We start from the raw sequence: 14,952 nt of genomic DNA, 5'->3' as shown, positions 1-14,952 counted from the left end.
CGGGAAGCAGCGGGTGAGGGCAGCGTCGCGGGTCGGAGGGGGGTCCTGTGGGGTGGGGGGGGGGTCGGGGTGAGGGGGAGGCGGGGTGAGGGGGAGGCGGGGTGAGGGGGAGGCGGGGTGAGGGGGAGGCGGGGTGAGGGGGAGGCGGGGTGAGGGGGAGGCGGGGTGAGGGGGAGGCGGGGTGAGGGGGAGGCGGGGTGAGGGGGAGGCGGGGTGAGGGGGAGGCGGGGTGAGGGGGAGGCGGGGTGAGGGGGAGGCGGGGTGAGGGGGAGGCGGGGTGAGGGGGAGGCGGGGTGAGGGGGAGGCGGAGGAAAGAGAGTTCGGCCTAGGAATCTGAGGTGTGGAGAGGGGTAGACCCTAAACCGTTTATTTATTTTTATTTTTTTTTATTTTATTTTTTTGAGAGGGAGTCTCGCTCTGTCGCCCAGGCTGGAGTGCAGTGGCACGATCTTGGCTCACTGCAAGCTTTGCCTTCCGAGTTCTCGCCATTCTCCTGCCTCAGCCTCCCGGGTAGCTGGAACTGCAGGCGCCCGCCACCACGCCCGGCTAATTGCTCCGCCTCCCCGGTTCAAGCTATTCTCCTGCCTCAGCCTCCGGAGTAGCTGGAACTACAGGCGCCTGCCACCACGCCCGGCTAATTTTTTCTTTTTTTAGTAGAGACGGGGTTTCACCTTGTTAGCCAGGATGGTCTCGATCTGCTGACCTCGTAATCCGCCCGCCTCGGCCTCCCAAAGTGCTGGGATAACAGGCGTAAGCCACCGCGCCCGGCCCTTAAACCCTTTATTGATTAGTTATTGACTCCAGAAAACAGGGGTTTTCTTTAGGAGAAGGATAGAGATACTGTCTGGACCGCATGGCTTTTGAGAAAACTCGCGGGCTTGTGGGTTTCTAGCAGTCATCTTCAGGCTGACTGGAATTGACTGCCTATGAACCCCTAGTAGAGAATAGTATCCCCGGAAGGCAGCAGAACTCAAGTGTGGAGGCTGATGTCTCTTGAAGAGACCAGAATGTACACTACTCTTGGGTCATAAAGAGACAGAGTCCCACAATAAAATATATGACAGACACAGGAACAGGACAGTAGAATTAGGTCACTTGGGAAATTGAAAACAATATACAGCTACTTGCTTCCAAACTCCTTTGAGTAGCTGAGAATACTTTACCCTGTCCAAAAAGCACTCTGCCATGACAGTAGCGTCTCCATGTATTTGTATAGGCTTGTTCATAGCAACATTATTCTGTAACCTGTGTCCATCGAGAGATGCATAAGCAAAATGTGGTATATAGGCCGGGTGCGGTGGCTCATGCGTGTCATCCCAGAACTTTGGGAGACCGAGGCGGGCGGATCATTTAAGGTTAGGAGTTTGAGACCAGCCTGGCCAACATGGTGAAACTCTGTTTGTACTAAAAATACAAAAATTATCGGGGTGCGGCAGTGCACGCCTGTAGTCCCAGCTCCTCGGGAGGCTGAGGCAGGAGAATTAGCTTGAACCCAGAAGGTGGAGGTTGCAGTGAGTCAAGATCGCGCCACTGCACTCCAGCCTGGGCAACAGAGTGAGACTCTGTCTCAAAACAAAAACAGAAATGAAGTTGTATATAAATATTGTGAATATTAGCCTTAGGAAGGAAATTCTGACATGTTACAACATGGATGAAACCTGTGCACATAAGCTAAGTGAAATAAGCAAAGTCACAAAAGGACAAATACTGTATAATTCCACTTATATGAAGTTACAAGAGTAGTCAAATACATAGAGATAGAAAAAAGAGGTCAGGTGCCTTGGCTCGAGCCTATAATCCCAACACTTGGTAACTTGGAGGTGGGAGGAGATTTCCTTGAGCCCAGGAGTGAGAAACTAGCTTGGGCAACATAGGGAGACCCTGTCTCTAAAAAAAAATTAAAAATTAACTGGGTGTAGTGGCATTCACCTGTGGTCCCAGGTACTTGGGAGGCTGAGACAAAAGGATCCCATGAGCCTGGGAGGTCAAGACTGCAGTGAACCATGATCACACCACTGTAGTGCAGCCTGTGTGACAAAATGAGACCCTGTCTCTAAAAAAAATGAGAAAAAAGAATGGTAGTTACCAGGGGCTAAAGGGAGGGGAAAACGGGAGTTGCTTAATGAGTATACAGTTTCAGTTTTGCGAGATGAACAGAATATTGGAAATCGGTTGACCGGTTTCAGTCACCACTGTGATTGAACTCACTGCCAAACTCTACACTTAAAAATGGTTAAGATGGTACAATTTGTGTGTATTTTACCACAATGAAAAATAAAAAATAGGCTGGACGAGATGTTCACTCCTGTAATCCCAGTACTTGGGGAGGTTGAGGCTGAAGGATCGTTTGAGCCCATGAGTTTGAGACCAGCCTAAGCAACATAGTGAGACCCCATCTATACACAAAATTTAAAAAGTAGCCAGGCAGAGGGCTGGTCACCGTGGCTCACACCTGTAATCCCAGCACTTTGGGAGGCTGAGGCGGGCGGATCACCTGAGGTCAGGAGTTCAAGACAAGCCTGGCCAACATAGTGAAACCATGAAACCCCATATCTACTAAAAATACAAAAATTAGCCAGGCGTGGTGGCACCCCCATAATCCCAGCCACTCGGGAAGCTGAGACATGAGAATTGCTTGAACTCAGGAGGTGGAGGTTGCAGTGAGCCTAGATCATGCCACTGCAGTCCAGCCTGGATGACAAAGTGAGACTCCATCTCAAAAAAAAAAAAAATTAGCCAGGCATGATGTCTCCAGTTACTCTGGAGGCTGAGGCAGGAAGACTGCTGGAGCCCAGGAGATCAAAGCTGCAGTGAGCTATGACTGCGCCTCTGCACTCCAACCTGGGTGACAGAGGAAGACCCTGTCTCAAAAAAATAAATAACATTGAAAAGCATTCTGCCAAAACAGTATCTCATTCTTTCTCCATAGGCCTCAGAGAACCATGGCTGCTGCCAAAGGGATTGCCATAGGTATCGACCTGGGCACCACCTACTCCTGTGTGGGGGTGTTCCAGCACGGCAAGGTGGAGATCATCGCCAATGACCAGGGCAACCGCACCACCCCCAGCTACGTGGCCTTCACAGACACCGAGCGGCTCATTGGGGATGCGGCCAAGAACCAGGTAGCCATGAATCCCCAGAACACTGTTTTTGATGCCAAACGTCTGATCGGCAGGAAATTTAATGATCCTGTTGTGCAATCAGATATGAAACTTTGGCCTTTTCAAGTGATTAATGAAGGAGGCAAGCCCAAAGTGCTTGTGTCCTACAAAGGGGAGAATAAAGCTTTCTACCCTGAGGAAATCTCTTCGATGGTACTGACTAAGATGAAAGAGACTGCTGAGGCGTTTTTGGGCCACCCTGTCACCAATGCAGTGATTACCGTGCCAGCCTATTTCAATGACTCTCAACGTCAGGCTACTAAGGATGCAGGTGTGATTGCTGGACTTAATGTGCTACGAATCATCAATGAGCCCACAGCTGCTGCCATTGCCTATGGTTTAGATAAAGGAGGTCGAGGAGAACGACATGTCCTGATTTTTGATCTGGGTGGAGGCACATTTGATGTGTCAATTCTGACCATAGATGATGGGATTTTTGAGGTAAAGGCCACTGCTGGGGACACTCACCTGGGTGGGGAGGACTTTGACAACAGGCTTGTGAGCCACTTCGTGGAAGAGTTCAAGCGGAAGCACAAGAAGGACATCAGCCAGAACAAGCGAGCCGTGAGGCGGCTGCGCACCGCCTGCGAGAGGGCCAAGAGGACCCTGTCGTCCAGCACCCAGGCCAACCTAGAAATTGATTCACTTTATGAAGGCATTGACTTCTACACATCCATCACCAGAGCTCGATTTGAAGAGTTGTGTGCAGACCTTTTTAGGGGTACCCTGGAGCCTGTAGAAAAAGCACTTCGGGATGCCAAGATGGATAAGGCTAAAATCCATGACATTGTTTTAGTAGGGGGCTCCACCCGCATCCCCAAGGTGCAGCGGCTGCTTCAGGACTACTTTAATGGACGTGATCTCAACAAGAGCATCAACCCTGATGAGGCAGTAGCATATGGGGCTGCGGTACAGGCGGCCATCCTGATGGGGGACAAGTCTGAGAAGGTGCAGGACCTGCTGCTGCTGGACGTGGCTCCGCTGTCGCTGGGGCTGGAGACGGCCGGGGGTGTGATGACTGCCCTGATCAAGCGTAACTCCACCATCCCCACGAAGCAGACACAGATCTTCACCACCTACTCCGACAACCAACCCGGGGTGCTGATCCAGGTATACGAAGGTGAGAGGGCCATGACGAAGGACAACAACCTGCTAGGGCGCTTTGACCTGACTGGAATCCCTCCAGCACCCAGGGGAGTTCCTCAGATCGAGGTGACGTTTGACATTGATGCCAATGGTATTCTCAATGTCACAGCCATGGACAAGAGCACAGGGAAGGCCAACAAGATCACCATCACCAATGACAAGGGCCGCCTGAGCAAGGAGGAGATTGAGCGCATGGTTCTGGATGCTGAGAAATATAAAGCTGAAGATGAGGTCCAGAGGGAGAAAATTGCTGCAAAGAATGCCTTAGAATCCTATGCTTTTAACATGAAGAGTGTTGTGAGTGATGAAGGTTTGAAGGGCAAGATCAGTGAGTCTGATAAAAAGAAAATACTGGATAAATGCAATGAACTTCTTTCGTGGCTGGAGGCCAATCAACTGGCAGAGAAAGATGAGTTTGATCATAAGAGAAAGGAATTGGAGCAGATGTGTAACCCCATCATCACAAAACTCTACCAGGGAGGATGCACTGGGCCTGCCTGTGGAACAGGGTATGCGCCTGGAAGGCCTGCCACAGGCCCCACAATTGAAGAAGTAGATTAATTCTTTTTGGAACTGAAGCATCCTAGGATGCCTCTACGTGTATTTCATTCCCCTCATCTTCAAACATCATTATTATTCTTGACCAGACCTGAACCTAAGTTACCATCCCTTGGGAATTCTGGAGGAGGAGTCTCATGCACCACCTATCACACTCCCTCATATCCTGTTTCTGACTCTGGAATGGACTCAGGAAAACTAGGCCCCTCTTTAAACCGTGTGATGTATTTGAATGTCTGTTATTTCCAGCCACCCTAACATTCTTCTTCCTGTGTGGATGCTTATTTGTCAATCAGTAAATTTGTTCCTAAAGGAAATTACTTCTGGTATTTAGGCTGTGAATGTACCTCGAAGGGCAGAGTTCATGGAGAGAGCATGTGTTCTCTGATTGTGAGCTCACTGTGAATGATTAAATTAGTAAGGGTAAAGTATTTGAATTTTCATGAACTCATTGGGGTTTTTTTTCTTTTCTTTTCTTTTCTTTTTTTTTTTTTGGGATGAAGTCTTGCCCTGTCGCCCAGGCTGGAGTACAGTGGCACAATCTCGGCTCACTGCAAGCTCTGCTTCCCGGGTTCACGCCATTCTCCTGCCTCAGCCTCCCGAGTAGCTGGGACTGCAGGCGTCCACCACCATGCCCGGCTAATTTTTTGTATTGTTTTAGTAGAGATGGGGTTTCACCATGTTAGCCAGGATGGTCTCAATCTCCTGACCTCAGAATCTGCCCACCTCAGCCTCCCAAAGTGCTGGGATTACAGGTGTGAGCCACCGCGCCCGGCCCATGAACTCACTGTTTCAATCAGCACATAATTTTTGATCCTCAGATACCTTTAGCACAGATGGAACAGATTGTAAACTATAACTGCTTTTAATCAGTTACAGGCTGGTTTTGGTGTTTAGGACTCAGCTTGGGGTGGAGGGACAAATCCTGCTTGATGTCCTGATGTATAGGTAAGGTCCAGGAGGTTCAGCATCTGTGCACTCACAGAGTTCATTGTTTACATTCATTATATGGAGAAAATACTTCTTTTCTTTCTTCTTTTTTTTTTTTTTTGGAGACAGAGTTTCACTCTTGTCGCCCAGGCTGGAGTGCAATGGCACGACCTTGGCTCACTGCAACCTTCGCCTCCCAGATTCAAGCAATTCTTCTGCCTCAGCCTCCTGAGTAGCTGGGATTACAGGCGCTCACCACTACACTCAGCTAATGTTTGTGTTTTTAGTAGAGATGGGGTTTCACCATGTTGACGAGGCTGTTCTGAACTCCTGACCTAGGTGATACACCCACCTCAGCCTCCTAAAAGTGCTGGGATTATAGGCGTGAGCCACCATGCCTAGCCCCAGAAAATATTTCTATAACAAACTCTTGACAAATAAGTACTTCTATGCAAGATGACAAATATAAGTTTATGAAGTCTTAGTCCATGAAAAAATATTTTTACCGGCCGGGTGCAGTGGCTCACACCTGTTATCCCAGCACTTTGGGAGGCCGAGGCGGGTGGATCATGAGGTCAAGAGATCGAGACCATCCTGCCCAACATGGTGAAACCTCGTCACTACTAAAAATACAAAAATTAGCTGAGCATGGTGGTGCACGCCTGTAGTCCCAGCTACTCGGGAGGGTGAGGCAGAGGAATTGCTTGAACCTGGGTTGTGGAGGTTGCAGTGAGCTGAGATCGTGGCACCGCACTCCAGCCTGATGACAGAGCAAGACTGCATCTCAAAAAAAATTTTTTTCTTTTACCTGTGTCCTAATATACATTTATAAAAACCTGGGGGACATGAGTTAGAATGATATGTAACTGTGCATTTCTGTCTGTGTTTGAAACATTTGGCAGTGAAATGTTAGACTGGGTTATTTGCATCTGTAAGCCACAGTCTCTTTATTTTTACTCAGTCCTTTACAGGACAGTCTTGGCAAAAGTGTAAGAAATATGGAGATTGAGGTTGGCTCCTTTGGAGAAATATATTTATTGGTAACCTTTGATAAAACCAAAATTTGTGCTCCAGCTCCTTATCTCTGGGACTCCTCAACATTTTTTTGTTTCTTATAATTTTCTTTTTTATAGACAGAGTCTCGCTCTGTTGCCCAGGCTGGAATGCAGTGGGGAGATCGTAGCTCACTGTAACTCTTGGGTTCAAATGATCCTCCTGCCTCAGCCTCCCAAAATGCTGGGATTTACAGGCCTCAACATTTTGTTGTTGTTGTTGTTTTGAGACAAGAGTTTCACTGTTGTTGCCCAGGCTGGAGTACAATGGCACGATCTCCACTCACTGCAACTTATACCTCCCGGGTTTACAGGCGCATGCCACCACACCTGGCTAATTTTTGGGTTTTTAGTAGAGACAGGATTTCGCCATGTTGGCCAGGCTGGTCTAGAACTCCTGACCTCAGGTGATCCACTTGCCTTGGCCTCCCAAAGTGCGGGATTATAGGCGTCAGCCACTGCGTCCGGTCAATTTTTTTTTTTGAGACGAGTCTCGCTCTGTCGCCCAGGCTGCAGTGCAGTGGCATGATCTTGGCTCCCTGCAACCTCCACCTCCCGGGTTCACGCGATTCTCCTTCCTCAGCCTCCCGAGTAGCTGGGATTACAGGCGCCCGCGACCACGCCTGGCTAATTTTTTTTGTATTTTTAGTGAAGACGGGACTTCACCATGTTGGCTAGACTGGTCTCGAACTCCTAACCTCACACAATCCATCCACCTTGGCCTCTCAGAGTGCTGGGATTGAAGGCGTGAGCCACCGCCCTCGGCCTTTTTTTTTTTTTTTATCAGCTGAATTTAAGATTAAAAACATTTTTTAATTTTATTTTTTGAATTTTATGTTTTTACTTTAACAAATATAGAAAAGTGCACACTTCATAATCTTCACAAACTCCCCACAATTCTCGATAGGATGTGTGTAGAGGGCACGAACACATCACGCTGTGGACGGCAGGGTTATGGAAAAGAACAAAATCCTTTGAGCTCAAACGCTGACTGCCTCCACCCGCCTAGCAGCCCAGGCTAGGGTCCGCGCCTGCGCAATGGGAGCCGGCCGGCCCTGGAAGAAGTCGGAACGAAGGAAACCCCGCCCCTTTCCCGGCTTCCTCCTCCCCTCGGTTTTACCCAGCTTGCGCTCCCCAGCCGCAAGTCGGCCGCGCTTTACCCTTCAGCGCTTGGAGGGTTCTGCGTCCCTTCCCGCTGCGCCTGCGCGGTCCCGCCTCGCCCCACGCGCGGGCTCGCGTTTCGGTTCTCCCAGACCTGCTCTCAGCATCCGGCTCTCTTCTCGCTCCGGCCCGCTGCCCGCTGCGCCAGTACCATGGTGGGTACCGTGACGTCAAAAGGGGGCGCCCTCGGGGATCTCGGACGGTTGGGGCAGGGGGGTCTGGCCTTTGTCCCCCTAGGCTGGAGTTAGGTCCGGAGTTTTTATCTTCATCGTTAGTCCTGTTCCTCAAGTTCGTTGAGGAGACACCTGAGAGCAAATGGGATTTTTTTTTTTCCATGATGAGGAAAAAAACCCCAACCCTGAGAGAGATTCAGTGGGGACAGCGTGAGACGTAAAAGTTAGACCTTAGAGCACTTCTCTGCCAGGCAAGCTTCGGCAGGGTGCAGGTGGGATGTTTTCTGTAATTCATTGAAAGGAGTGGGCAGGTACCCGAGAAAGGTGGTCGATTGAGAGAGCACACTGGGGAGGCCGAGGTATGCAGGGCAGAGCCTCTCTGGGACTTTAAGTGATGGGCTCAATGCAGTGTGCAGAATAATTTGGGCTCCAGCCTTTCACCTCTCAACCAATTATTCTTTCCTGTGAAATTTTGAGAACTGTTAGGGATGCAATGGGGTTCACAATACCGGTATTTGGTAATACTGTCAAGGGACACTCCTCCCTACCATGTTCCTTCCCACATGATGGTTTTCCCCCTCTCTCCCAATAGCTCTTCTATTCTTTTTTCAAGTCCCTTGTGGGCAAGGATGTGGTCGTGGAACTCAAGAATGACCTGAGGTAGGTACCTGTTCCAACAAGTCTGTTGGGGGTGGGTGTGCCCAGGGCCCTGGAACCTCTTTAATTTGAGAAATATTTGAGGGCTGGGTGAGGTGGAATATGTACAGAAGAAATAAATGGCCGGGTGCGGTGGCTCACGCCTGTAATCTCAGCACTTTGGGAGGCTGAGGTGGGCGGATCACGAGGTCAGGACATCAAGACCATCCTGGCTAACACGGTGAAACCCCGTCTCTACTAAAAATACAAAAAATTAGCCAGGCGTGTTGGCAGGCGCCTGTAGTCCCAGCTACTTTGGAGGCTGAGGCAGGAGAATGGCGTGAACCTGGGAGGCAGAGCTTGCAGTGAGCCGAGATCATGCCACTGCACTCCAGCCTGGGTGACAGCGAGGCTCTGTCTCAAACAAACAAAAGAAATAAATGGGTGGGGTGCAGTGGCTCACGCCTGTAATCCCAGCACTTTGGGAGGCTGAGGAGGGAGGATTGCTTGAGCCCAGGAGTTTGAGGCTGCAGTGAGCAGTGATTACTCCATTGCACTCTAGCCAGGGCAATAGAGCAAGACCCCATCTCTAAGACAAATTTTAAAATTTAACGATAAATAAATGCCTGTGCCTTAAATTTACAGATAAGCTTGGGGATTGTATTGTGTATTGGAAAACAATACAAAGCAATATACAGTTTAAAGAGTAAATACTGGTCAGGTGTGGTGGCTCATGGGCTGGACGTGTGGCTCATGCCTGTAATCCTAGCACTTTGGGAGGCCGAGGTGGGTGAATCACGAGGTCAGGAGTTCAAGACCAGTCTGGCCAAGATGGTGAAACCCCGTCTCTACTAAAAATACAAAAATTAGCCGGGCATGGTGGGAGGTGCCTGTAATCCCAGCTACTTGGGAGGCTGAGGCAGGAAAATCACTTGAACCTGGGTGGCAGAGGTTGCAGTGAGCTGAGATTACGCCACTGCACTCCAGCCTGGGTGACAGAGTGAGACTCTGTCTCAAAAAAAATAAATAAAGAGTAAGTACTAGGCTGGCCATGGTGGCTCACACCTGTAATCTCAGCACTTTGGGAGGCTGAGGCAGGAGGATCACTTGAGTCCAGGATGTCGAGACTAGCCTGGGCAACATAGAACCATTTATATAAAAGATTAGCCAGATGTGGTGTACATGCCTGTAGTCCCAGCTATTCGGGAGACTGAGGTGGGAGGATCACTTGAACCCAGGAGGTCGAGGCTGCAGTGAGCCATGATTGTACCACTTTACTCCAGCCTGGGTGACAGAGGAAGACTGTCTTAAAAAAGAACAGGCCAGGCCAGGTGCAGTGGCTCACGCCTGTAATCCCAGCACTTTCGGAGGCCGAGGTGGGCGGATCACGAGGTCAGGAGATTGAGACCATCCTGCCTAACATGGTGAAACCCCATCTCTACTAAAAATACAAAAAATTAGCCTGGTGTCGTGGCGGGCGCCTGTAGTTCCAGCTACTTGGGAGGCTGAGGCAGGAGAATGGCATGAACCCAGGAGGTGGAGCTTGCAGTGAGCCAAGATGGCACCACTGCACTCCAGACTGGGCGACCAGAGCGAGACTCCGTCTCAAAAAAATAAACAAAAAAACAGAACAGGCCATAGGCTGGGCATGGTGGCTCATGCCTGTAATCCCAGCACTTTGGGAGGTTGAGGCGGGTGGATCACAAGGTCAAGAGATTGAGACCAGCCTGGCCAACATGGTGAAACCTACGTATTAGATATGCTACTGTGTATCTAATACCTAGTATAGGCCAGTTGTATGATAGGTGCTTAAGGAAAGAAAAATAATATCTGAAGACCTATTGACTAAGCATTATTCTGAATACATTTATTGATTGATTTCTCAAACACTCCTAAGTAATATGTACTATTGCTGTTATACATATGAGGAAACTGAGGCTTAGATCAGCTGTACCACTTGTTCAAGTCTACAAAACTAGTAAGTGATACAGAACAGAAATATGATTATGTCCAGCTTTTTTCTTTTTCGTTTTCTTTTTTCTTTTTTTTTTTTTTTGAGATAGAGTCTCGCTCTGTCGCCCAGGCTGGAGTGCAGTGGTGTGATCTCTGCTCACTGTAAGCTCTGCCTCCCGGGTTCATGCCATTCTCCTGCCTCAGCCTCCCCAGCAGCTGGAACTATAGGCGCCTGCCACCACGCCTGACTAATTTTTGTATTTTTAGTAGAGACGGGGTTTCACCGTGTTAGCCAGGATGGTCTCGATCTCCTGACCTCGTGATCCGCCTGCCTCGGCCTCCCAAAGTGCTGGGATTACAGGCGTGAGCCACTGCGCCTGGCTTTTTTTTTTTTTTTTTTTTTGAGATGGAGTCTCTGTCACCTAGGCTGGAGTGCAGTGGCGCGATCTCGGCTCACTGCAGCCTCCGCTTCCTGGGCTGAAGCAATTATCTGCCTCAGCCTCCCGAGTAGCTGTGATTACAGGCGTCCACCACTATGCCTAGCTAATTCTTGTATTTTTAGTGGAGAAGGGGTTTCACCATCTAGGCTAGGCTGGTCTTGAACTCTTGACCTTGTGATCCACCCGCCTTGGCCTCCCAAAATGATGGGATTACAGGTGTGAGCCACTGCACCTAGTCCTATTTTCTTTCTTAAAATAATATTTATTTATTTAAAAATTAGAGACAGTGTCTCACTTTGTTACTCAGGCTGGTTTCAAACTCTTGAGTTCAAGCAATCCTCTTGCTTCAGCTTTCCGAAGTGCTGGGGTTACAGGCATGAGCCAGCATGCCTGGCCCTGTACTTATCTGTACAGTCCTTTAAATGATATGTACATTTAGGCCAGATGCAGTGGCCCACACCTGTAATCCCAGCACTTTGGGAAGTCAAGGCGGGCAGATGCCTGAGGTCAGGAGTTTGAGACCAGCTTGTCCAACATGGTGAAACCCCCATCTCTACTAAAAATACAAAAATCAGCCAGGCGTGGTATTGTGTGCCTGTAATCCCAGCTGTTCGGGAGGCTGATGCAGGAGAATTGCTTGAACCCAGAAGGCGGACATTGTAGTGAGCTGAGATCAGGCCACTACACTCCAGCCTGGGCGACAGACTGAGACTCCATCTCAAAAAAAAAAAAAAAAAAAAAGTACATTTAAAATATTGATACCTATTATCTCGTTATCCTTTAGAAAGATGGGATCAATTGTATTCTCTTCCCAAAAGTGTCTTCCACATTTATTTTTTTGAGATGGGGGTCTCACTGTGTTGTCCAGGCTAGAGTGTAATGGCACAGTCATAGCTCATTCAGCCTCCTGAATAGGTGGGGCTACATGCCACCATGCCCAGCTAATTTTTTAATTATTTGGAGAGGCAGAGTCTCACTGTGTTGTCCAGGCTGGTCTCAAACTCTTGGGCTCAAGCAGTCCTGCCACCTTGGCCTCCCAAAGTGCTGGAATTACAGGCATGTGCCATGTGCCTTGTTGTCTTCCACATTTCTATGTGATTTAATTTCTTCGTGGATTACACGTTGACATGGCAGGGAATGGTGAGGAGAGGAACTTAAGAGCCGTTGCATTTTAGAACAGAGGTTTCCGTTTGTGGCACTGGCCATGCAGGTGGTATTGATGTGTATAGATTGGGGACACAGAGCAAGACAAGTATGGAAATCACTAGCAGTCTTAGGCAATTTGGTGTGATGACTTGTTTTTGATTCTCTTCTCCTTACTGGGCCTTTTATTTGGGAAGCCTGACTGTTGTGTTATAACCCTAGGCCCTAAAGTACCTTTTTTTTTTTTTTTGAGACAGACTCGTGCCCTGTCACCCAGGCTGGAGTGCAATGATGCGATCTCGGCTCACTGCAACCTCCGCCTACTGGGTTCAAGCAATTCTCCAGACTCAGCCTCCCTGGTAGCTGGGATTACAGGCACACGCCACCACGCCTGGTTAATTTTTTGTATCTTTAGTAGAGACAGGGTTTCACCATGTTAGTCAGGCTAGTCTCCAACTCCTGACCTCGTGATCTGCCTGCCCCAGCCCCCCAAAGTACTGGAATCCCAGATATGAGCCACCGTGCCCGGCCCCAGTAACATTTCTTTTTCTTTTTTTCCTTTTTTTTTTTTTTTTTCCTGAGACGAGTCTCACTCTGTCGCCAGGCTGCAATGGCACAATCTCAGCTCACTGTAACCTCCGACTCCCTGGTTCAAGTGATTCTCCTGCCTCAGCCTCCCGAGTAGCTGGCATTATATGCATGCACTACCACGCCCAGCTAATTTTTGTATTTTTAGTAGAGAAGGGGGTTTCACTATGTTGGCCAGGATGGTCTTGATCTCCTGACTTGTGATCTACCCACCTTGGCCTCCCAAAGTACTGGGATTACAGGAGTGAGCCACCGTGCCCAGCCTTCTTTTTTTTCTATTTTTGTTTGAGACGTGGTCTCACTTTGTCGCCCAGGTTGGAGTGCAGTGGCGCAATCTCGGCTCACTGCAACCTCTGCTGTCCAGGTTCAAGTGATTCTCCTGCCTCAGTCTCCCAAGTAGCTGGGATTATAGGCGTCTGCCACCATACCTAGCTAATTTGTGTATTTTTTTTTTTTTTCGAGATGGAGTCTCGCTGTGTCGCCAGGCTGGAGTGCAGTGGCCGGATCTCAGCTCACTGCAAGCTCCGCCTCCCGGGTTCACGCCGTTCTCCTGCCTCAGCCTTCCGAGTAGCTGGGACTACAGGCGCCCGCCACCTCGCCCGGCTAGTTTTTTGTATTTTTTATTAGAGACGGGGTTTCACCGTGTTAGCCAGGATGGTCTCGATCTCCTGACCTCGTGATCCACCCGTTTCGGCCTCCCAAAGTGCTGGGATTACAGGCTTGAGCCACCGTGCCCGGCCCAATTTGTGTATTTTTAGTAGACCTGGGGTTTCACCATCTTCGTCAGGCTGGTCTTGAATTCCTGACCTCATGATCCACCCGCCGCAGCCTCCCAAAGTGCTGGGATTACAGACGTGAGCCACTGCACTTGGCCTTTTTATATTAATTTTAAAAATTTTCATAGAGACAGGGTCTTGGCCATGTTGCCCAGGCTGGTCTTGAACTCTTGGACACAAGTGATCCTCCCACCTCAGCCTCCCAAAGTGCAGTGACTACAGGTGTGAGCCAACACATATGTGGCTCTAAAGTGACTTTTCTGTTGGGATGAGAAAGAAGATCTTTCTCCTTTTTTTTGCTTAAGACAGGGTCTCACTCTGATGCCCAGGCTGGAGCGCAGTGGTGCGATCTTGGCTCACTGCAACCTCTGCCTCCCAGGTTCAAATGATTCTTCCACCTCAGCATCCTGAATAGCTGGGATTACAGGTGCACACCACCACTCCCAGCTAATTTTTTTGTATTTTTAGTGGAGATGGGGTTTCACCATGTTGGCCAGGTTGGTCTCGAACTCCTGACCTCAAGTGATCCTCCCGCCTCGGCCTCCCAAACCAGGTGTGAGCCACCATGCCTGGCCAAAAGTTCTTTCTCTTATGTTTGTTGTCAGACCACTTTTGTGCTATGTATTTCCTCCTCCTTAAGGGACTTAATAAAAAGACACCACGGCCGATCGCAGTGGCTCACGCCTGTAATTCCAGCACTTTGGGAGGCTGAGGCGGGTGGATCACGAGGTCAGGAGATTGAGACCATCCTGGCTAACACGGTGAAACCCCGTCTCTACTAAAAATACAAAAAATTAGCTGGGCATGGTGGTGGGTGCCTGCAGTCCCAGCTACTCGGGAGGCTGAGGCAGGACAATTGCTGGAACCTGGGAGGCGGAGCTTGCAGTGAGCCGAGATCGTGCCACTACACTCCAGCCTGGGCGACAGAGAGAGACTCCGTCTCAAAAAAAAAAAAAAAGACACCACTTTGTGCAATTCCTAAATGTTATTTCACTAATGGAGATGATGGGGTGCTGTCACATGTTTTTCAGCAGCCAGCAATATAGTGAGAACATGACTGAGGCAGTGGGTTTGAGATACTGGGTGTTTGTTTTTGTTTTTAGGCAGACTCACCCTCTATCTCAAAAAAAAATAATGATTGCCCAGTATTGTACTAGTTCATTTAAATTAATTTCTATAGCATATTTAGGTGGGTCTTTCTTTTATTTTCCTTTTTTTTTTTTTTTTTTTTTTTT

At 49.0% G+C, this 14,952-nt stretch overlaps 2 protein-coding genes across 4 annotated transcripts in view; one reads left to right on the top strand and one right to left on the bottom strand.

Moving 5' to 3' along the window:
- LOC112622561 (heat shock 70 kDa protein 1-like) overlaps nt 1-1,187 on the bottom strand; it is a 1,992-nt gene extending 805 nt beyond the window's left edge. Inside the window, exon 1 of the mRNA XM_025382327.1 lies at nt 1,164-1,187. Within this exon, the coding sequence (XP_025238112.1) occupies nt 1,164-1,187 (24 nt within the window). The remainder of the gene's footprint in view (nt 1-1,163) is intronic.
- LOC112623762 (heat shock 70 kDa protein 1-like) overlaps nt 1-5,296 on the top strand; it is a 15,528-nt gene extending 10,232 nt beyond the window's left edge. For 2 of the 3 annotated variants that reach the window (XM_025384423.1, XM_025384422.1), the window contains exon 2: nt 2,930-5,296. In XM_025384423.1, the coding sequence (XP_025240208.1) occupies nt 2,943-4,868 (1,926 nt within the window). In that variant the 5' untranslated portion in view covers nt 2,930-2,942 and the 3' untranslated portion in view covers nt 4,869-5,296. Of the gene's footprint in view, nt 1-1,751; nt 1,849-2,929 lie in introns of those variants that run through there. The other variant, XM_025384424.1, reaches the window with a different exon arrangement.
- Nucleotides 5,297-14,952: the final 9,656 nt, after the last annotated feature.

The sequence above is a fragment of the Theropithecus gelada genome, chromosome 4 (genome assembly GCF_003255815.1).
Source record: "Theropithecus gelada isolate Dixy chromosome 4, Tgel_1.0, whole genome shotgun sequence".
NCBI classification, from domain to species: Eukaryota; Metazoa; Chordata; class Mammalia; order Primates; family Cercopithecidae; genus Theropithecus; species Theropithecus gelada.
This window is presented reverse-complemented; position numbering and strand designations above follow the sequence as displayed.